The sequence below is a fragment of the Oncorhynchus masou genome, chromosome 27, assembly GCF_036934945.1.
Source record: "Oncorhynchus masou masou isolate Uvic2021 chromosome 27, UVic_Omas_1.1, whole genome shotgun sequence".
In the NCBI taxonomy this organism is placed as follows: domain Eukaryota; kingdom Metazoa; phylum Chordata; class Actinopteri; order Salmoniformes; family Salmonidae; genus Oncorhynchus; species Oncorhynchus masou.
The window spans coordinates 40,282,181-40,304,322 of NC_088238.1; the positions used below are offsets into that span (position 1 = coordinate 40,282,181).

General features: G+C 43.2%; 2 protein-coding genes and 1 long non-coding RNA gene across 3 annotated transcripts; 1 reads left to right on the forward strand and 2 right to left on the reverse strand.

The window, feature by feature from the left end:
- Positions 1-1,566: 1,566 nt before the first annotated feature.
- On the reverse strand, positions 1,567-13,714 carry rpgrip1 (RPGR interacting protein 1). The gene is made up of 27 exons (XM_064940211.1): positions 13,310-13,714; positions 13,023-13,076; positions 12,528-12,645; positions 12,185-12,396; positions 11,616-11,718; positions 10,435-10,581; positions 10,098-10,203; positions 9,965-9,988; positions 9,723-9,869; positions 9,541-9,614; positions 9,173-9,393; positions 8,771-8,877; positions 8,573-8,623; positions 8,276-8,455; positions 7,872-7,989; positions 6,358-6,870; positions 5,811-6,106; positions 5,203-5,554; positions 4,160-4,344; positions 3,995-4,054; positions 3,531-3,869; positions 3,035-3,110; positions 2,816-2,913; positions 2,511-2,700; positions 2,311-2,395; positions 1,990-2,123; positions 1,567-1,814 (listed from the first exon to the last, which is right to left on the reverse strand). Exons 1-27 carry the CDS (start codon positions 13,395-13,397, stop codon positions 1,567-1,569), a joined length of 4,326 nt encoding a protein of 1,441 aa, XP_064796283.1. The 5' UTR covers positions 13,398-13,714.
- Positions 12,532-19,408, forward strand: LOC135516142 (uncharacterized). Its single transcript, XR_010451898.1, has 3 exons — positions 12,532-12,708; positions 13,329-13,504; positions 19,094-19,408. It is a non-coding gene; the product is annotated as an uncharacterized LOC135516142 (long non-coding RNA).
- LOC135516140 (E3 ubiquitin-protein ligase TRIM39-like) lies at positions 16,522-21,967 on the reverse strand. Its single transcript, XM_064940210.1, has 8 exons — positions 21,898-21,967; positions 20,700-21,277; positions 20,448-20,543; positions 19,991-20,224; positions 19,686-19,833; positions 19,564-19,590; positions 19,105-19,286; positions 16,522-18,826 (listed from the first exon to the last, which is right to left on the reverse strand). The coding sequence occupies exons 2-8, from the start codon at positions 21,273-21,275 to the stop codon at positions 18,428-18,430; spliced, it is 1,662 nt and encodes a 553-aa protein (XP_064796282.1). The 5' UTR covers positions 21,276-21,277; positions 21,898-21,967; the 3' UTR covers positions 16,522-18,427.
- Between the last annotated feature and the right edge of the window lie 175 nt (positions 21,968-22,142).

Sequence of the window (22,142 nt, forward strand, 5' to 3'; positions counted from 1 at the left end):
GTTCTCCCTCTGTTCATTAAAGTACAGATTAGGTTCCCAATATTTATAGGAGTGCCTATCAGACGTTGATTTAAAATTGTGTGAGCACTGATTGGATAACAGAGGTTCAGAGGACAGAGTAGCAATTATATAGTTAGTGGTGTGTTCATAGACATTGCTGGGAAGTAGCCTACTCACTTCAATAGTCACCAATGCATGGGGTCCAATTGTTGCAGATTCCACATAAAGCTAACACACATTGCTAAGCAGGCCAAAAGGCTATCTGGTAACTCATTGCAACTATTTCAGACTGTTATTAACAAGGATGTTAAATACTTGATAATGTCTCAGGTTAGCTCTGGTTCAAGGCGTTCGTGCCCGTTCCTCACAAACACTAACGCACTGGACCAGAGCTATCAACCAGGTCACCATACTTACCATGATTGGTTGAACTTTAATTATCTTGATTTAGCTATTAACATTAATAAATGTAGGCAGGTGGTTGAAGTCAAACCTGTCTTAACCAGGACGCCCCTGATCTGAATAATCGAGTTATTGTCCAAATGATCCAATTATTAGTTGGCTGCTGCTACTACTACAATTAGCTAGTAATGTTAGCAAACCCGTTGAGTTTTTGGAGCGAAAAAAATAATGCCGTTTGCTGGTAACTTGATTTTCCAGAGCGGTTTGGTTAAATATGCAGTTTTTGTACGTGATTCTTTCGCCACAACAATCCTCATCTGATTTTATTGAACATATGACTCGTCATTCGCACGCGAATTAATTGCAATACCAATTTGCACCTGTATTGCTAGCCAGTAGTAGCCAGCAAGCAAGACAGGGAATGAGAAGTCCAATTCCACCTGCGAGAAAGCCATCAACATAAATGTATTTTCAATTAGCGTCAGACGATAAGTTCTCTATGGTTTGATAAAATACTGTAATAATTTTGCATCGAAATGTGGCTAATCTTTGGGTCCGATGACTTCCATCTATCTGCTAACCATTCACACCCTGAAATTTGATGTGTGAACTTGGCGGAGCGGGCGTCGAGTTTATTATGACAAGTCGTAAAGAGCGCTCATTGGTCGTAATGACCAACTTTGTCCAGCAGATGGTAGTAAATTGAAGTCACTGTGATCATAACGAGATGATAAACGGTATCATTGCAATTGGACTCATTGATCAAACAAACATGCAGCTATTTTTTTAGATGCAGTTTGATCTCCATTTCTACAATATTCTACAAATATTATTAATAGAGTATTTTGTTAGTTTACACGCCGAAAAATAATAACTTTATCAGACAGTAATATGTTTTATTATACAAGGTCAGACATCCAGTGGAACAGCCACTTTACAATAGTGCATCTATTCATTTATATTCTTTATTTAAAGAGTGGTTTCAGTTTTGACTCCACTGTCCTGTCACACCAATTGGGGGCTATTTTGACTGGGCTGAGCGGGAACTGTACTTCCTCAGTAATATGTTTTATTATACAAGGTCAGACGTTTACGGTTATTCAATATTCTTTATTTAAGATATTTGTCCTTTTCATACCACAATTTCTGTTTCACCTTTTAGTTTTAGTAAAAGTCACTGTCATCATCATCAATGTCATAATCTATCACTTGTATTTCGTCTTCTTTCTTTAATGTTTCCTTCTCTTCCTCCTCTTGCTCCTTATCTTCCTCCTCGTCATTCTCTTCATCCTTCTTGGTCTTTTGATCTCTCTTCTGGCGATAGTCCCAGTATATCCCAGTCAAAGTCTTTGCTGCTTCCAGAGAGACTTTGAGTTTTCCCATCACCTCTTTCTCTACATCCACACTGACAACTATTTAGGGAGAGAGAGCGAGAGAGAGGGCGAGATGGAGAGAAGGAGAGAGGAAGAGAAAGTGGAGTGGTAGAGAAATAGGGGTGAGTAGAGTAAGAAATGCAGTGCATAAGGGAGGAGAAATGACAGAATATGTCACAGAAATATTTACAACAATAGAAATATAGAATCTCACTGTCGATCTGCCGCTCGGTGATGTCATTTCCTGTTAGCAGCAGTTCCTGTAAGTCCAGGAAAGCGTGGCCAACGTCGGTACACTCCTCGTCATTGTCATCATCCATTGGCTCGTTGACCACTGTGAACTTCAACCTGGGTAGACACACACATTATAGCATGTATTGACTCTATTGAAAAGGGCACATACACATTCAGGGGTATCATCCAGTGATGGCTGGTGGCACTATAAATTGGGGGGGGTCATCTCTCTCTCACTCACTCACTCACTCACTCACTCACTCACTCACTCACTCACTCACTCACTCTTTCTCTCTCTCACCTGCCCTGGTTTGGGTCAGTTCCCTCCAGCATGGTGTACAGGTACTGTCGTAGTGGGGCTGCCTCAGAGCCATCCACATAGATGACTGGGAGAAGGGGAGAATGAGGGAAATAAAGAATATATGGTGAGACAGGGATTTTGAGTATCAACACCTACACCCATCCAAACACACACACAGAGACACACACACACACACACACCTCGTGTGAAGTTGTAATGTATCTCCTCCCCTTCCGATGGTTTACGGAGGGACATGGGTGTCTCTGTGGTTTCCATGGGAACTCCCAGGAGGCGGTACTCCACATAGACGCGCTGCACTGACTCATCGAGAGCCACTCGGGAGGTGGGCTCAAAAGAGAGAGAGAGAATCTCCACTCTCAACTTGTCTCCCTGAAACACAGAAATAAAGACTTCAATGAAAATGAGAAAAATGTAAGATGTCTATTTTTCTCATTCTTACCTCAATCATTTAGTCACCAGACCCAATTGATTGATTGATTCTTACCTTTCTGATTCTCCTTGAAGATGGAGGAATAATGAGGACGTCACTACGGTTGGAGGTCCTTGATTCTCTGGATTCCATGACCTCACGATCCACTTGGGCTACAGAGCGAAGTAGAACCAATGACTGTTCATGACATCAGGAGATTCCTATTCAACTCCAGGACAAGAGTACTTTATTGTTCTTAAATGGGATATAGATAGCACTGTAATGAATGATCACCTTCGTCACTTTTCTCCTCCTGCTCCTCCTCCTCTTCCTCCTCTTCCATAGATACCTGTTCCAGTGAGGGGGTGTCCTGAGAGGGAGGAAGAGACAAAGGTGTCAAACGTTCACTCTTAAACGTATGATGATCAAATCATTAGTCCTTTTAGTACACACCTTTTAAATGTGATCCTGCTTTTGCAATTATTCCCTATACTTCGTTATATATTTGACCTTTATTTAACTAGACATAGACATAAAAAAATTCTTATTTACAACGACGGCCAAAACAGGACAACGCTGGGCCAATTGCGCGCCGGTCTATGGGACTCCCAATCACGGCTGGTTGTGATACAGCCTGGATTCGAACCAGCGTGTCTTGTAGTGACACCTCTAGCACTGAGATGCTGTGCCTTAGGCTGCTGTGCCACTCGGGAGCCCAATTGTCTTTCCTGCACTGCTTATGGCCCTTGTCTGCATTTACATTTTTGCTATACTATCTATATCCACTCACCTTAAAATAACTCTTATCATCGCTGGCGGAACTCCTGGTGGAACGAGCCGAGTCAGGTCGAGATGGGGTCAACTCGGACACAGGTGAACTCTGACCTCTGACCTCAGGTAGCCACAGAGGGGTTGCCTGCTTCCTGGTGGGTGACTGGGAGGGTGTGGTTTGACTCGTCCCAGGTGTCAAGAGTGTGGCAGGTGATCTAAGAGGCGTGGCCCGTTTTCTCGCTGGAGATTGGAGGGGTGTGGCGACACTGGGTTCCGGGGACGTCACAGATGTGGCTCGCTCTGATTGGGCGTTGGGTTGGGGTAATCGCAGCTTGATTGGTGGAGGACAGGGCTTGGGCTAACAAGTACAGAGAGTGATAACTCAGTATCTCTTGAGTTTTTCAAATCTCATAATAGAGCAAATACTTTGTTGCATATTCAGATGACAATGGTTAGTTGTTTGTGTGCAAGTGTGTGCCATACCTGAATGCTGGTCTCTTTATGTGCAGCAGGTCTGTCCACTCTGGGCTCAACAGCCTTTGACTGAAATAAGGAGAATATAACGAGAGGTAGAAAAAGGTTTTAAGAGAAAGGAGATGCTTACAATTAATGTGACCAGTCTATGTAAAAATGAAATGTGAACCATACCTTCACCCTAGGCTTGGCAATAGGCCTTGGCAGTTCCTCTGCTCTCTCGCTCCTCCTCTCCATCCTGTCCATCTCCTTGTGTCTTTGGGTGCTGCCCTCTGGTGGTTGGAAGGGGTAAATCCATCGTATGAACACGCGGACCATCCCCCGCCGGCCGCCACCCGTGTCCCTCAGAACATAGTCACCTGAGAGTAAGGAAGGAATTAAAGAAGGGAGGAAGGAAGGAAGCAAGATGCAGATGGAAGCGAAGTATAGCAGGAAGCATGGCTTCGGGGTGCGACCAAAGTTTCCCCTAGGTACAGATCTAGGATCAGCTTCATGACACACTGTTCACACCCCTCTTGTTGACGGAGAGAACATTTTGCAGGTTTAAAGCTTATATTCTGCAATTGTATACATTTTGCCATAGGATGGATACTTTTTTTTGGTGCGTTTTAATTCTTATTTCCTTTAATTCTACACATTTTGTCATGGTGTGCAGAGACAATTTTGCAGATTTAAAGCTAATTTCCTGCAATTCTGCACATTTTGCCATCTCTTATGTGTGTTCATGTGATATTTGAGTAGCTGACATGGGCTAGTTGATCTGGACATTTCTGACAAGTTATAAATAGCTCTCTAAGGTCTGCAATGACTGACATGACAAGAGGAAAGCTGCTGATTCAATACCCAGTTTTAAAATTGCACCTTGTGCATTCAACTATTACAACTTTCAGGAGTAAGTTGAAAGCCCTACAGAGTTCCATAGGGGGAGAAGGGGGCACAGTTTGGGAGCTAGGGGGAGGCACAGTTTGGGAACCACAGACCTTTAGGATGAGTCACCTGAGAGGTCAGAGCATGAAGGTGAGACATACTTTTTATTTCTATGAATTAATATGATCTATTATGTCTCTAACAATGTGTAGAGTTTAAGGTTTTGCAGGGTTTTACTCCAACTCAGCACTAAGACACCTGACGGATCTAATCAAGGGCACCCTGTAGCTCTACAGAATTGGTGATAGATAGGGTAGGATTAGGGTTGATGACAACTGTAATTTTCTCACCTCTGATAGGTCGTCCTGCTGCCAGTGGGCGGAGTGGTATGGGTGTCTTGGCCAGGTAAGCAGGTGGAGTCTGATCATCATTGTCATCGAACACATAGACCCAGAGACTGCACCCTCTTAGGTACTCCAGAACGTCAGTGGTCACGGCCAGAGGGTAGCTGACCGTGTCGTTGAACAGTGGGTCGGCGCTGCACGGTATTGTGGGGGAGGTGTGAGGCGGCAGGTCGTAGAGACGGTACATGAGGTAGGAGTCTGGAAGTAGTTCCGGCCAGCGGGGGCTTAGATCCACGCAATGCTCTAGCACCACCTCCAGCTCGTTGGGTATACCTCTGCCATAGTCAAATAGTTCCTGCTGTAGCGGAAAATAACATTGTGCTCTGCATGAATTCAACCACCCAGTGAATCGTTGGTCTTTTAAGAGCAGAGCTAGGCTTACAATATTCCGGTAACTTTCCCTAAATTCCCAGGTTTTACAGAAATCCCAGTTAGAAGATTCTTGGAATCAGGAGGGAATAAGCTGGATATCAGGAAATCTTCCAAGTGGGATTTCTATAAAATCTGGGGATTTTAAATGACAGACCAGTTGTAAAATTGTCTCAGTAGCCTACCTCACGCACACTGTCCTCCAAGCCTCGACCTCTCTGGGCCCAGATGGGTCTCCACTGTCTCTGTGGACTGATGGTCCTTCTGTCCATCAGTCTGTCTGTCATCCTGTCTGCTCCTCTCTCTATCCATCGGTCTGCTCCTCTCTCTGTCATTCGGCCTGCTCCTCTCTCTATCCGTCTGTCTGCTCCTCTCTCTGTCATTCTGTCCACTCCTCTCTCTATCAGTGTGTCCACGGGCTCCGCAGGAGGGAAGAGACGCACCCAGAAGTCCAGGATCCCTATGACATCTCCCTCCGATCCTTCAAGGGATAATAGGTGAGTATCAGTGATGGGCGCAATCACACAGTATGTCATATTACTGGTATACTGTATATCTAATGTTTCAGTTCTACTGGGCCACATTTGCATGGCCTCGCATAGTGTCTGCTAATAATGATGCACATTAGAACACATAATAAAGCCACAATTGTGGCTATAACAGTGGTTGATCCATGATAACTGAAACCGTTGTTGCTGCAATATAATGACACCAGTTGATGCTAAGACTTACCTGCGATGTTGACTCGTCCGCTCACCTGCTCCCCTCTCCTCTCTACCGCTCCAACCAGTGGCACCTGCGCCCCCCCTCGGGTCACAAAACGCACCCCTCCCAAAGCCTGGTGCAGCTCCACCAGCACCCCTCCCCCCTGACCACCCAGCCTCCCCAAATCACGGGCAGAGAGGGGGTACTTCGATGTGAACCCGTAGTTGGGCTGCCCTCCCGAAACCAGGGGTGTGGAGTGCATTTCAAAGTCCAGGAGGGCGTAAGTGCAAAAGGTCACGACCGCTTCATCTTTTGACCCCGCCCCTTTCCCGGCGCCCCCCATGGTCCGTAGCCCCCCAGGGGTGAAAGCTGCCCCCCTGAGGTGGATCTCCAAAAGGGACTCCCCCGCTCGTAGTTGAGAGAAAGTGGTGTCGTCTTCAATGGACTGTACCACTTCCTGGTCCCACCCCGGCCAGGTGTACTGTAGTGGTATGCTCCGTTTGTAGTTCCTAGGGCTGTAGGCTAACTCCTTCAGCTGCGCTTTAAAGAAAAAGAAGAAAATAGTGATTTTAAACTCATTGAGCTGATCTTTAGTAGATAACGCTCAATTTAATGTTTGATATTAAAGGAATAATTCACTCGAAAACTATATGTATTTTTTTCATTTCTGCCCAAAGTGTTTTGCATGTCAGCAGTCAAGTTTTCAAGATATTCGACTTTTAAAATGAAAAGCGTAACTTGCCACATCATGAAAATGAATCATATGATGCAAAACGCATCATGATGATGATGTGGCAAGTAATGCCTCGTTCACGTGCTAGTTGGAATTAGGAAACTCTGACATTTCCAACTTGCTAACTGTTAGTAGTTATACACTTGCCGCGTTCAATGAATCAGCAAGTCTTTAACTTGGCCAGGTTGCAGTTGCAAATGAGAACTTGTTCTCAACTAGCCTACCAGGTTAAATAAAGGTGGGGGGGGAAAAAAAAAAAGTTGGATATTTCAGAGTTTCCTAGTTCCGACTAGCATGTGAATGCGGCATTACACTTTGCTTCTTTAAAGTCATATATCGTGAAAACTTGACTGCTGACGTGCAAAACATTTTGGGACTGTATCAACAGTAGAGTAATGAAAAAAATACGAAAGATCATTTTTGAGCGGACTATTCCTTTAAAGAATAATTATTTCGATACCATTTGAATGAATTAGTGATATCTTATTCAAACATTGTAAGTCGTCACACTTTATGATAGGGATCACATATTGAGGTACTATGCCCTTATGAGTCCCACAATGAGACCGCTTACTAAGAGTGTGTTTCTTGTGTAACTTGCTCTTATGGCTTACAATGAGGTTATTAAGGATTGGCCGGTAAAACGTGACTTATAGTGTTTGAATTAGAAAACACTTCCTTAAGACCTAATATATGGCTAATAAGACATTATAAAGGCCTTATAAGCTATTAATTTACACACTTATAAACTACAAATTAGTGGCTAATATGTGCACCTTCAAATAAAGTGTTACCACTTTCTTCTTACCTTGTAACGTGTTGATCTGCAAGGCTCTTCTTCCAAGTAGTTTATCTTTTTCCACTACCCTCCTCTTGGTCTCCTCCCTCTCTCTTTCTGCTCTCTCTATCATGGTGTTCAACTCAGCCTGTGACAGGACAGGAATAGGAAGGAGAACAGAGAGGGGGTTAAGATGGAAGGCTGGAAGGAAGGAAAGAGGAGAGTAATTGAAGATAACCTTTATAATTACCTTTGTGTGTATGCAAGCGTCCATGCGTGTCTGTGTGTGTGTGTGTGTGTGTGTGTGTGTTAATAATAATAATAATAATAATAATAATAATAATAATACATGGGATTTATATATCTCTTTTCAAGGACCCAGAATTGCTTTAGAAAGAAATTAAAAAGAAAAACAGGTAGGCCTATCTGCCTACCTGCAAATCATTATTGATGCGGTGCTGCAATAACAGTAAGTCTCTGGTCTTCTGTAATTCTAACACAGTCTCTGCTTGGGATGCCTGGAGGTCCCTCAGCTCTCTCGATGAGTCCTCCACCTTCCCATCAATCCCGAGGAACCGCAGACCCTCGCGGCCCTCCTGCTGTAACCTAAATGTCTACGAAAGGGATTTCAAAATGCACAGTAAGAGAGAAAGTTAGCAAGGTTTAAAGGACCTCTTATATTGTTAGCTCGTTATATTGTCGTTTTTTAACTAATCTGAGAAGGGACTAACCTTAATCTGTATCAAGGTTTCACTGAGGTCCTCAACACTCATGTCAAACTCCTGAGAGAAATGGAGGGAGAAAGAATAAAAAGAGAGAATGGAGAGACATGAAAAATGGAGTAAAACAGTTTTATAAAATACAGTATATTATTAAGTTGTTATTAACATATTCTTAACATGTTATTCGTGTCAATAATAATCTCTCACCTTTGTGACTGAGTCCAGTCTCTCCTGCAGTGATGTCACTTCCTGTCTGTACTGTAGAACTTCCTGTTCCATTCGATCATGTTTTCCTCTAATCGACTCAACGGACTCTATGAAAATGAATATAAAAACAATAGAATAGACTGCCTATGATATTTATAACACAATTGATACCCAATAAGTAAGGAGTTTTTCTAGACCACATGACCTGACCAGGAAAAACCCTAGGTCCTAGTTATATGCCAGAGCTTTGTGCAAATGGCACCCTATTCCCCATGTAGTGCACTAAAATTGGGAATAGCCAGTGTACCATTTGGAACACATCCTAGGTCAGGTCACATGGTCAAGAAGAAACTCTTGGCTTTACCAATAAGTAGTATTGAACTTAATCTCTCTCTCCTTCACCTCTCTCCCTCTCCTGTTGTTCCTCTATCCTCTCTTTGTCCAGTTGCAACCTTTCTTTCTCCTCTTCCAGCCTCCCTCGTTCCTCCCTCTCCACTCGCAGAATCTCCTCAAGCCGTTTTATGTCCCTCCTCCAGATCTCCTCTTTCTCTCTCTCCCTATCTTTTTCCCGCTCTCTCTCTCTATCCACCTTCTCCTCCACATGACTGTGAGCAGATAAAGTGCTGAGAAGGAGAGAGAGAGAGAGCACAAGAGAGAGAGAGAGAGAGAGAGAGAGAAAGAGAAAGAGCGAGAGAGAGAGGTGGGCAGGTGAAGAAAGAGAAAGACAGAAACAGTGTCAGTCCATTTACTATAGTTAATTAATTCCTCACCTCTCCAGGAGTGTATCATAGCTGTCCTTCAGTAGATTCTTCTCTCCTTCCAGGTCTGACACTCTCTCTTGGAACTGAATGGAATAGTATACAGTTAGAAGTATTTGGCCTTGTATTAATGGGTAGGGAGGGACAACTTCTACCTACTTCCTCCACCCCTACTTGCAGACTCGTTGCAATACCTCCTCGAGGGCTTGCATGGAAAGAGTGGCAGCTGTGAGCTGTCCCTCCAGTGTCAGCGCTCTCTGTCTCTCTTGTTTCAGCTGTTCACTCAGCTCCTCTACCTTCTCCAGCAATGCCCCCTGGCTCTCCTTCAGTGACCTCTGGCCCTTTAGTGGACATAGGGAATATTAGACGGTCAATACAAGTTCTTTCATGTTATTGACTGATATTTCATAGTTACACTGAAGGTTTCTCTTACTACCTCTTCCAATTGAGCTTCATAAGCCTAGAAATGGTGGGGGGAGAAAAATAAAGAACAATGTAGAAGTTGTCAGTTTCTCATCATGATGAAGTGAAAGAAGGATGAACGAGGTAGAGAGAGCCCCTCCCCCCACCTCTTGCAACACGTTGAACTTCTCCTGGCTCACACGCAGGGCAGCGCTCTTGTCTGACAGATGCTTCTGCAGGCGGATCACGTCCACATTGTCCTTTATAGTGATCCTGGAGAGGAAAAAGGTCATCGTTCAGATTCACAAAATACTACAGCTCAGAGGTGTGCTAAGAAGTAGGGATGGGTGTGTGTGTGTGTGTGTGTGTGTGTGTGTGTGTGTGTGTGTGTGTGTGTGTGTGTGTGTGTGTGTGTGTGTGTGTGTGTGTGTGTGTGTGTGTGTGTGTGTGTGTGTGTGTGTGTGTGTGTGTGTGTGTGTGTGTGTGTGTGTGAACTGCCCCCACCTGTGTCCGTTGGCCTGTTGTCTCCTCATCTCTTTCATACTGTCCTCTATCTCTCTCTCCTTCTCCCCAAGTGTGTCTCTCAGGGACTGGGCAGCCTGCTCCAGCTCTGTCACCCTCACCTTCTGGGTCTCGATCACACTGGACCTGCTGGATCAAAGAGGAAAGAAGATGGAGAAATATAGGAGGGAGAGGAAAGAGGAGTAGTTATGCTTCTGGTAAGGCAAGATCACACAGGCCTCACAGCAAAGCATTGTCATCTATGGGTCTGTTAGTGTACTTGTCAGGATTTGGCCAGGGTTGTTCCGGTTTTTGGTCACTAGATGCCCCCATTGTGCTTTTTGACCTTTTGCTTTCCCTTGATCCCCATTATTATTTGCACCTGTGCCTCGTTTCCCCTGATTGTATTTAAACCCTTAGTTTCCCTCAGTTCTTTGCTCTGTGTTTGTATGTTAGCACCCAGCCCTAGTATTCTGTGTACTCTTGTTGATCCCGGTGAACGCTCTTGTGGAATTCTGTTTTTTGTTCTTGTTTATTTATTTTTGAGTATCTTTTGAGGCTTTTTATGCTTTACCTACCACCTTGTGGATTTACCTTTTTGTCTTGGAGGATTACCTTGTGAATTACCTTGTTCTTGTGGAATTCCTTTTGAGGTTGTGGAGTTACATGTTTTCCTGAAGGACTTCAGTTTTTACTTTATTAAATACACCGTCTCAAGTACTGCTGTGTCTGCCTCATCTTCTGGGTTCTGCTGACTATTCGTGGCTGTTTCTCACTCCGGAGACCCGGGTTAACCGGGTCCTGACAGTACTGTTAGGAAATTGATGTGGTTTCATAGTAATACCACTTAGAATGAAGCAATGTATTAAATGAAGCATGTATTCTAAGTGGTTTGCTTGTGTGGATATTGGAACATGGCCTGTGATCTGCCTCATGGGTTGCTTCCCCAGCTCTACATCAGAGTGATTTGCAATTGTAATGGTCTGTTTTTATGCAGACAGGCATTCACTCACAGACCCGAGGAGCGTATGTCTGTTTAGTAGTGGTACAGTGGTGGAGGGGTGGAAGGAAGAACATTGGACGAATGTTGGACACTTGCTTCTCTACTCAACTGTTTTTTTGCTCATGGACTCTTGCGTGCACACACACACCCACTCTCTCCCTCTCCCTCGCTCTCTCCTTACAATTTCTCTGTCTCTCCTCTGGTGTCCTCCAGGCTGAGGCCGTAGTGGGGCGGAGCTGTCTGTGCTGCTCGTGTGACTCCTCCCTGCCCATCCATTCCCCGCCCTGAAAGGAGAAAGGGGAAAGGTGTATGATTGGATATGTGATTGGATCAGTGAAAGCCTACAGAGGATCCACTGGATAGCTTTCACCCATTTACTCAATCAATCAAATGTATTTAATAAAGCCCTTTTTACACCAGTAGTTGTCACAAAGTGATATACAGAAACCCAGCCTAAAACCTCGAGGAGCAAGCAATGCAGATGCAGAAGCACAGTGGCTCGGAAAAAAATCCCTAGAAGGCAGGAATCTAGGAAGAAACCTAGAGAGGAACAAAGCTCTGAGGGTTGGCCACTCCTCTTCTGGTTGTACCAGGTGGAGATTTAGTCATGTCACATCAGTGATGACGTACAGGGAGGGAGGACAATAAATATAATTTCATAAACAATATTGTGTAGAATTATTTTCACATAGATGACTCAAAATACATGACTCAAAATATCGCTCTATAGTTACACAGACAGCTAAGTACCTCTGAGTCTGTGGTAACTCCGTCCAGGCCCCAGGTCCATGATGTGCTGCCTGGCCATGCTGAGTTTGCTCTGCAGTGCCCCCTTCTGGCTCTCCAAGGTGGCCACACGTGCCTCCAGCTCCTGGATCATGTCCTCCATGTCCCCCTCCCTGACCCTGGTACCGGCCTCACCCGGACGCCCCTCCCTTAGACGCATCAACTTGGTGGACATCCTGAGGAAAGAGGACAATGGAGGATATACACTGGGTGGTCTGGTTCAGCAGGGTTGTGTTGATTAGGGCACACCGTAGCAAAATGTTATGTAATGCAGAACAAAAAGAAACGTGTCTCATTGGAAAAGTACCGGCGTAGCCTCTGTTCCTGTGTGCGTGTGTGCTGTCTCAGTAGGTTGTTCTCCTCTTGCAGACGGAAACACTGGTCCTCCAGCTGCTCCCTGGGCACCTGGAACACCCTCTGACGGTCTGATGGAGAGGAGGAAGAAAAAGAGGGAAGAAGGAGAGGGAAAATAAGGGAATGGAACAGAGGTGAGGAAAAGTGTGGGGGGAGCGAGAGAGAAAGGGGAGAAAGAGGGGAAAGAGAGAGGGAATAAAGAGAGAGGGAATAAAGAGAGAGGGAGAGTTGGAAGAAACTGACAGTGAAGAGGAGGAGAAAGAAATGTAATTAGGAGGGATGAAAGAGAGAGGGGAGAAAAAATAGAGGAAGAGACTAAGAGAAGAAAGACAAGAGGAGAGAAAGATAGAGAAGGGATTAGAGGTGAAAAACTCCAAGAAATAGATACATTGTCCTTTTGATCTGTGAGTTCCTGCTTTTGATCTGTGAGTTCCTGGTTTTGTTTGACCTTTTAACTTGAGCACCTGTGGTTTCTTCCATGACCTTCCGTCTCTCACAGAGTCTGGCAAAGGAGAGACAGACAGAAAGCGAAGGAGACAGGGTGTTAAACCACATTGCTTCAATCAAATCTATTTATTTCCTGATACTAACCTTTTATACGACATGAATCTAAAATGTAAATGCACTGTTTTGTTCAGTTACTCATTTCTTCTACATTCTTTTCTTCTCTTGTCCCAATCACTCTTCTCCCCCCACCCCCTCCCATCTCACTCTCCCCCACTCCATCGTTCTTACCTGGTACGGTGGGCATCAGCCCTCCTCTCAACAGCCCTACGTCCCTCACTGGTAGATCTCCGGCTGTCTCGTCCACTGTCAGAGACATGATTGGTCCTAATGAAGGTTCAGCCAATCACCATGCTTATTTCTATGGAGATGGGGCTCTGGTGGTGATGTCATCACAGAGGATGGGACTGACATCACACGTAGTGGGTCGGTATGATCACAGAATCCATTTTCTTTTGGTGCTTCCTGATAAACAACAGAATACGATGCAGTAGACTTCCAGATATTATGTTTGTTGTCCCTTACAATCATTTCTGAGCTAGGAGAAAACACACAGATGACTCATACCTGGCAGAGAATAGATCTCAAGAAACATGCCTATTCACTCTGTACTTTTAACATAAACGATAGTAAGGGCCTTACCTTTGAGCATATTACCTCTACTTCACTGACATTTCAAGCCCAGACATTAAGCTGAATTCCTTTTACAGCTCATTGAGCACAGCACAGTGTCAGTATGGTAGCTAGCAGTGTTGTCACCTACCTGTTTCGTCACAGTAGCATGCAGGTAATCAGTTACAGAAGAAGTGTTGATGATGACCAAGTCGATGCTGTTAAATGTTATGATGACGATACCAATTATAAAAATGAAGTAGTTGAGGGTTACATTTTGTCCAGTCACAATCTTCCAGGCACTATAAGTGTCTCTAACTCAGCTACTATGATAGAGCCCAATAGAACTAATCCTTAGGATCCCTTCCCCCACCTCTCTCTCTCTCTCTCTCTCTCTCTCTCTCTCTCTCTCTCTCTCTCTCTCTCTCTCTCTCTCTCTCTCTCTTCCTTGGTGTACAGCCTCCAGCCTGTCTCAGTTTCTATCCCAAATGGCACCCTATTTAGTACACTACTTTTGACCAGAGCCCGAATGGACCCTATGTAGAGAATAAGGTGCCATTTTGGACACAGTCTTAGTGTCCCACCTGCTCCTTTACTAATCCTATCTCAGTATTAATCTGATTAGCTTGGCTGAAGAAATGGTCTAGGATGAAGTTAGACACTGGGGGTCAGTTTGTAGGTTTTGGCTAAACTGGCTGAGGTTAGGATTAGGAGAGGATAAACTGATCCTAGATATGTACAGACAACTGGGCAAGGAGGAAGAGAGGTGGGCAGGGGCACTTGTGGTTATTAGGTGAAGGGGGAGGAGGAGAGAAGGAAAGGAAGAAGGAGGGATACATGACATTAGAAACATGCATGCCCCGCCCACCTGAGGATCTTTCCTTTTCAGCAATCTATTTCCTGTGTTTGAGGGGTGCAACATCCACGTAATCACCTAATCAGTGGCAACCTGTCATTAAAGGCAGATGGGGCAGAACATGTTTTGAGCCCCACATTTTTAGCAAAAAAAGTATAAATATTAATACATGTAACACATCAGTTCGCGAACAATGTAAAAAAATATATATATATGTCATTGAGTTAATACAGTTTGAGCTAGGCTATATGCACAAACATGGTCTCTTTTTTTGTTTTCTTGAGTTAGGCAGCTCCAAAATGCAGGTGTTTCATCCCAGCTCAGTGCTTTCTGTGGTGGTGGGGCAAGCCAGCAGAAAATACGGAGCGTTGCACCGTGATTGGCTCAGTGTTCTGTCACTGGGGACACTACGTCACTGCAAAGTCTAAGGGTAGACATCGAAAATTCTAGCTCTTTGGGAGCTGCCATAGAGTTACATTGGAATGTCATTGGCCACAGATAAAATGATGTCAAATCACGTTATATGTACAGTAGCTTTGATTGGACTGATCATGCCATCAACATACTTTCAAAATCTTAGCTAGCAGTCGTCATCATGAATCAAGTCAACAATCTACTGGCAAATCCATTTCAATCCTTGTCATATGAGGATAAATAATGAAGAGAAATTATAGATAAAACGTATCATGGACATAAACATTACACAACAAGTTGGAAATCGCAAATTCAACAATGAGTTGTTTGGAAGGAAGTGAACACAGCTCCAAAAATGTATTGTATGTTGCTGCATAAATTATGTAATATGTCAGGGAGATATGTATACCGTAGCAAAGAAAGTAATACGAAGTGTATATTGTGTAGTAACCTGTTAGTAGCCTATGTGCCTCTTGATAATAAGTTGGTCCCTTTTCTGGTCTTGATTTCACCTACTGTTCTGACTTGGTGGTGCACATGTATCTTATAGCTTGTTTTAGAGAAATGTTACCATTGAATATTGTAAGAGCTTTCATTGTCTGCTTCTGTTATTTATCCTATGGTTCTGACTTGGTGTACAGGGAGAATAAGGTAAGAACGGGCCATGTCCTGAATTATGTCGCTGTACATTTCAAAAGTGCTGAACAAATAGTTATATTCACTACGTCCGTCCTAGCTTGCTCATTAATATTTTAATCTACATTACGGATTGCCTCTTGTCCGCTCATCGTTCCCTTATGCCATAGTTTGTACATCTCAATTTTCAGTAGAAACCACATTTGTTTAAACAAGTCAGCCATATCAGGTATGTTTTTTTAAAGGCAGTAAATGAGGCTGAATGAACTGTTTCGCTGCCAGACAAGGCTCCGCTGATAGCCAGGTGTAGCAGTAGTAAGGTGTTGGGACTGCTGTTGGAACAGCTTTATGTAGGCCCTAACAGTTTGCGGGCACCGTTTGTCACCATTATAGTGCAATTATTAATGTATTGTTTGGTGTTGTGTTTTGTAGTGGCTTTGCTGGCATGCATTTCTTTTTGTTTGCTTTGCCACACCAAGATATACATGCTAAAATTGCTACTGCACCTACATCTCGCTGGATTGATTGCTTTTAAAAATCCATGTGTCACTTAAATCTTAAATCTTTCCCACACGTGCTTGTAACATTAGTGTTTTCCTGTTAACATAACGATTGCGGAAACATTTGTAATGACCTGTCAAACACACTCCAGCAATGGCTAAACTGGGCTCAATGGAATACATTGGCTTTCTGTTGCATCGATAAGAGCGCTAAACGCTTTGCTCGACAGTTACATCACAAGAAAGAGAAGAAAGAACTTTATTTTGGTGGGTGTTAATTCTTTGTGCAATTGAAAAAGTAAGATTTAATACAGTTGAAATGTTTGCAGATGAAAGCATCTTCCAAAAATGAGCACTCGAATTATAGTAATATTATGTCTGATCTCACACACGTACACTACCAGTCAAAAGTTTGGACACACCTACTCATTCAAGGGAATTTCTTTATTTTGTATAATTTTATACATTATAAAATAATAGTGAGGACATCAAAACTATGAAATAACACATATGGAATCATGTAGTAACCAAAAAAGTGTTAAGCAAATCAAAATCTATTTTATATTTGAGATTCTTCAAAGTAGCCACCATTTGCCTTGATGACAGCTTTGCACACTCTTGGCATTCTCTCAACCAGCTTCACCTGGAATGCTTTTCCAACAGTCTTGAAGGAGTTCCCACATAAGCTGAACACTTGTTGGCTGCTTTTCCTTCACTATGCGGCCCAACTCATTCCAAACCATCTCAATTGGTTTGAGGTCGGGTGATTGTGGAAGCCAAGTCATTTAATGCACTACTCTATCACTCTCCTTATTGGTCAAATAGCCCTTACACAGCCTGGAGGTGTGTTGGGTCATTGTCCTGTTGAAAAACGAATGACAGTTCCACTAAGCGCAAACCAGATGGGATGGTGTTTCCCTGCAGAATGCTGTGGTAGCCATGCTGGTTCAGTGTGCCTTGAATTCTAAATAAATCACTGACAGTGTCACCAGCAAAGTACTCCCACACCATCACACCTCCTCCTCCATGCTTCACGGTAGGGTACCACACATGAGGAGAACATCCGTTCACCTACTCTGCGTCTCACAAAGACAGTGGTTGGAACCAAAAACCTCAAATTTAGACTCATCAGACCAAAGGACAGATTTCCACCGGTCTAATGTCCATTGCTCGTGTTTCTTGGCCCAAGCAAGTCTCTTCTTATTATTGGTGTCCTTTAGTAGTGTTTTTTGCAGCAATTTGACCATGAAGGCCTGATTCACACAGTCTCCTCTGAACAGTTGATGTTGAAATGTGTCTGTTACTTGAACTCTGTGAAGCATTTATTTGGGCTGCAATCTGAGGTGCAGTTAACTCTAATGAACATATCCTCTGCAGCAGAGGTAGCTCTGGATCTTCCTTTCATGAGAGCCAGTTTCATCAAAGAGCTTGATGTTTTTTTGCAACTGCAGTTGAAGAAACTTTAAAAGTTCTTGAAATTTTCCAGATTGACTGACCTTCATGTCTTGAAGAAATGATGGACTGTCATTTCTCTTTGCTTTTTTGAGCTGCTCTTGCCATAATATGGACTTTTACCAATTTTGATTTGTTTAACCCTTTTTTGTTTACTACATCATCCTTCTCTTGACACACTTGTTAAATTATGTAATAAAATGTGACAAAAGTATTAATGAGGCAGTCTAGACAGGTAGTCCGAGACAGATATATTTTTTGGTGGTTGTAGCCCTGTTCCACCCCTTTATATTAATTTATTAATGTATGCAAATACATATAGTGTATAGATAGTGTATGCAAATGAGGCACATATAGATTTATTTTTCACAACGTATATATTTTTAAAAACATTTTACAGTACATTGAATACCTGAATTCAACCTAAATACCCCAAATCTATAAACGATTTGTCCATGCTAGAACAATGTTTTATTCAGTCAGTATATGATGGATTTGAAAAGTTTGGAATATCTTCATCTATTGTATAACTGTTGCATTCATTCAAATAATAAAAAATAAAAAAATGTTTTGACAATTTTGATGACAGTTGCTCATGACATGAGCTAATAAAGATTGGTTTGGATATTTGCATTAACTTCTGTCTTCTTCTCAGACAATGACATAAAATATAAATAAATAAAACACAACCTATCTGCATTTAAAAGAGCGTTCATAATTTAATTGAATTCAACAAAATGAAATGGAGTGAATCTTACTGAATCTTTCTATAACCCATTTATCAATTTTAGTCCATGGCAACTTAAGTCCATTTTGTTTTCTATTTTCCTCTTTAGGACACTTTCAAAATGAAATGTATTGTCCATGACAAAGGAAATTTCATATTGTTATGTCATCATCCAAACTACCGCCTCCATTGAAAACACCAACAGGACATATAATGAGCGGTGATATGTTGTTCCCGCTGTCACGCATATCTGGGTTGAGCAAAGGGATCACCCTCTCAGTGAACTGGTAGCCCATGAACGAATAAATATGAGACCTGTCGGTTACATTATAAAACGACACCTTCCCCTCCTCGTAATCCACAAACACCCCAACCTTCCGTGGTTTCTCTCTGAAGTGGAGCAACACCGACTGTCCCTCACATGCTCTGTACTCACTTCCTCTCCTCAAACATATCGTCCAATAGCCGTCCTCAGGGCTCAGTGTGACCATGCCCTTCCTGTTGATGGACTCCTTGGCCACACCCAGGTCCCAAGCCGTCTTGTCTCCGACCTTGACCAATTGAAAAAAGTATAACTCACACCCCTATAGTCCAGTAGCTTTACCAATACTTAAAGGTAAGGTGCCTATAGGCTTACCTATACCTACAGTATTACCAGGGGTATGGAGAAAAACTGTACACTGAAAAATAAAAGAATCTCCAGAACTTTGGTGATCATGATGCCCCACAGATTTGATGTATTTTAACCAATGTTTTAGTCTGATAGACCTACATCAATTAAACAACGTATATAACATGCTTTTTCCTTTTAATTTCAGTACAAACCCACCTCGACCTCCCAGTAGTGCCTCCCGGTGGCAAAGCCGTCCTTGGCAAGGACACAGGGTGCCGTGTCGAATCGTTGAGGGCCGTTCAGGAGGCTCGGCTCCATGTCCCCGTCCCAGACTTGCTTACCATCTTCAGACACGACCAGCCAGGGGTTGGCAGTGCTCGGGTCCAGGGATACGTCAACTTTGAGGAGACAGAAAATAAATAAGAAAACAAAATGTTATTGTCCATTTTTTTCTTTGGTGCTCTAATTTACAGGGTCAAAAGGTAACAACAGGCATATAACATTAAACACATTGAACATTTACATGTGTCAACGTTCAAATGATTCTGTTATATTTGTACTGCATGGCCATTCTTCTAGGGAATCACCATCACGGAAGCAACAGCTGAACAATGAAGAGAAAAAGTATTAATTCAAATGATACATTTCCATTTCCAACACCAAAGAAAACTTTACCTGCACACAGCTGTATCTTTTCATGCTCTGCAAGGTAAGGAACCACAGAAAACACAACATAAAAATGTACGTCTTACAATGGATTTTATAACTCTAGTGAGAAGGCAGAAGATGACAACGACCTTTAATTGACAGTTTGTTTTTTGCTGTCTCCACTGTCTCCTCCAGAAGAGATACAGCTCTCCTCGCATTCCCCAAACACAGGTCAGAGTGAACACTGATCTCAGACCAGTCCTTGGTGGGTGGAGGGGTGCACAGGCATGGAAAAATCTACCATGGGAAACAGGAGAAACACTTCCAGACAACATCCTCTGATGTTGACAGTGAGGTGAATCCTAATTTCCACTTAAGTCGGATTTTCATTTAGTCATTCATTGATGGAAATGAGGGAGTAGGTGAAAATTCAACTTAAGAGAGGGACACTGACCTTTAGGAAGTGGAGGTGGTCCTCAGTGTGTGAGAGCTGCTCCAGCTCAGTGCTTCTCCTCTGTAGATCAGTGATTTCCTGCTCCAGCTCTTTGACGAGCCCTTCAGCTCGCATCTCTGCTGCTGACTGCTTCTCCTCGATCAACTCGATGAGCTCAGCCTGGCTTCTCTCGATGGAGCGCACCAGAGCGGTGAAGACCTGCACTCCATCCTCTATCTCTTTCTTTGAATTTATCTGATCAAATGACATACATTTGAAAACAGTTAGGCTGAGAGTTGGACCCTATGGTACCCCACCCAGAAATTAACATTGACGTTGTGCACATTGCCCTCTATTTCTTTCTTGGAACTTGCTTGATGAAAACAAGGAAATACTGTAGAAAACAGTCACATTCGGGTGTGCCTATGGAACTGTATCAGTGATAGTAGATAACAAGATGCTCAACATAAGGACTCACTCTGCTAAGTTTGACTGAGTGTTTGATCTCATCCAACTTCTTCAATCTGGCCTGGATCATCTGCTGCACCTCTGCCTCAGTTTTCTTCATCTGAGCCTGTCAATCAGAATCAGATGAAGAACCAGTATTGAAACCAGAAATGGAACCAGAATTGGAATCAGATTCCGAATGAAAATCAGGAACGTAGGAATTTGTCTTGGCTAAAAATACATATGAGATTTAGTCTAAATGAAAGAATAATCAGAGCATTACCTTCTTGGCCGTACTCTCTCTCTCTGCTGGAACGGTGTCGTGAGCCCTGTGCTCCGTCTCCGTGCAGAGCACACACACACATCTCTGGTCACTCCTACAGAACAGCTCCAGGAGTCTCTGATGCTTCTTACACATCCTGTCCTCCAGCTTCTCCACAGGGTCCACCAGCTTGTGTCTCTTCAGAGTCACCACTCTCTGATGAGGCTCCAGGTGAGTCTCGCAGTAAGAAGTCAGGCACACCAGGCAGGACTTCAGGGCCTTGAGCTTTCTCCCCATGCAGACATCACAGTGCACGCCTCCAGATTTGGCATCCGATTGCTTGATTCCGTTCCGTCTGTTCGCCCTGATCTTTTCTGAAATGTCTTTAGCGAATGAGTTTGCGAGGAAATCAGGGCGTCCTGCAAACACCCTCTTACATTTGGGACAATAGCAGGCATCACTGCTATCCCAGTGTCTCTTTATACAGGCCATGCAGAAACTGTGGCCACATGGGATGGAGACTGGCTCAGTGAAGACATCCAGACAGATAGAGCACTGGAACTGCTCTTCAGATAATATATCGCCTGAAGAAGCCATGTCTTCAGATAGAACAGATAGGATCAAACACCGTTTCAGAAAGGCAGCCCAAAATAAAGCAGTATTTCAAATGTATTTCGGCTGTAAATGGAATCAAATACTCCCTAATTTGATCATTAAAAAAAAATCTCAAATGTATTATAATCCCATGTAAAACACTATGCTTCAGAGAAAGTAAATCAAACAGTTAACTCAAACTTATAGTGTAGCTCCCTGCATGCAGTTGCTTTAGCGACAAACCATGACCTTAAAACTCAGTCCCGGGGTGTATTCATTAGTGCACACCATAGCAGAACATTTTTCTAAGAAATCTAGCGTTTCTTATTGGAAAAGTTCAGGTTAGTCCCTCCCCGTTTTGACCTGTTTGATTCTTAGTGAATACAGCCCTTGTGCCTTATCAGCTGTCTGTGAAAAACATCAGCGGTCAAAGTACAAATAGTCATCATGGCCCATACTCAGAGCAGGAAACCAGTGTACTGTGACAGCCAACCCAGCGTTTTAGGTTAGAGTCAATAGGAAATAACTGCATTGAAGAGTTTCTCTCTCCTTAATTCTTGCCTCGGTGTGAAGTCATAACCTCTTCCTTGAAACTAAACTTATCCTCATCAAAGTTGTCACTTACCTTGGCAGCCAAGGGTTTGACCTCAGGTGGCAGAGTAGAGTTATCTAGATTCTGCTGTGTTCCAATCAATTGCTTAAGCCCCTCCCCTTCATACAGTGGGATAGTGTATGTATGGGAACTTCCTGATGTATTAACTCTTTCCACTCCATTTCACCACTGAGCTACATTGACACACATTATAACATTGCATCACAATACTTGAAGAAACACAAACAATAGTAAAGATTTCTTCCTGGTGCTACTCC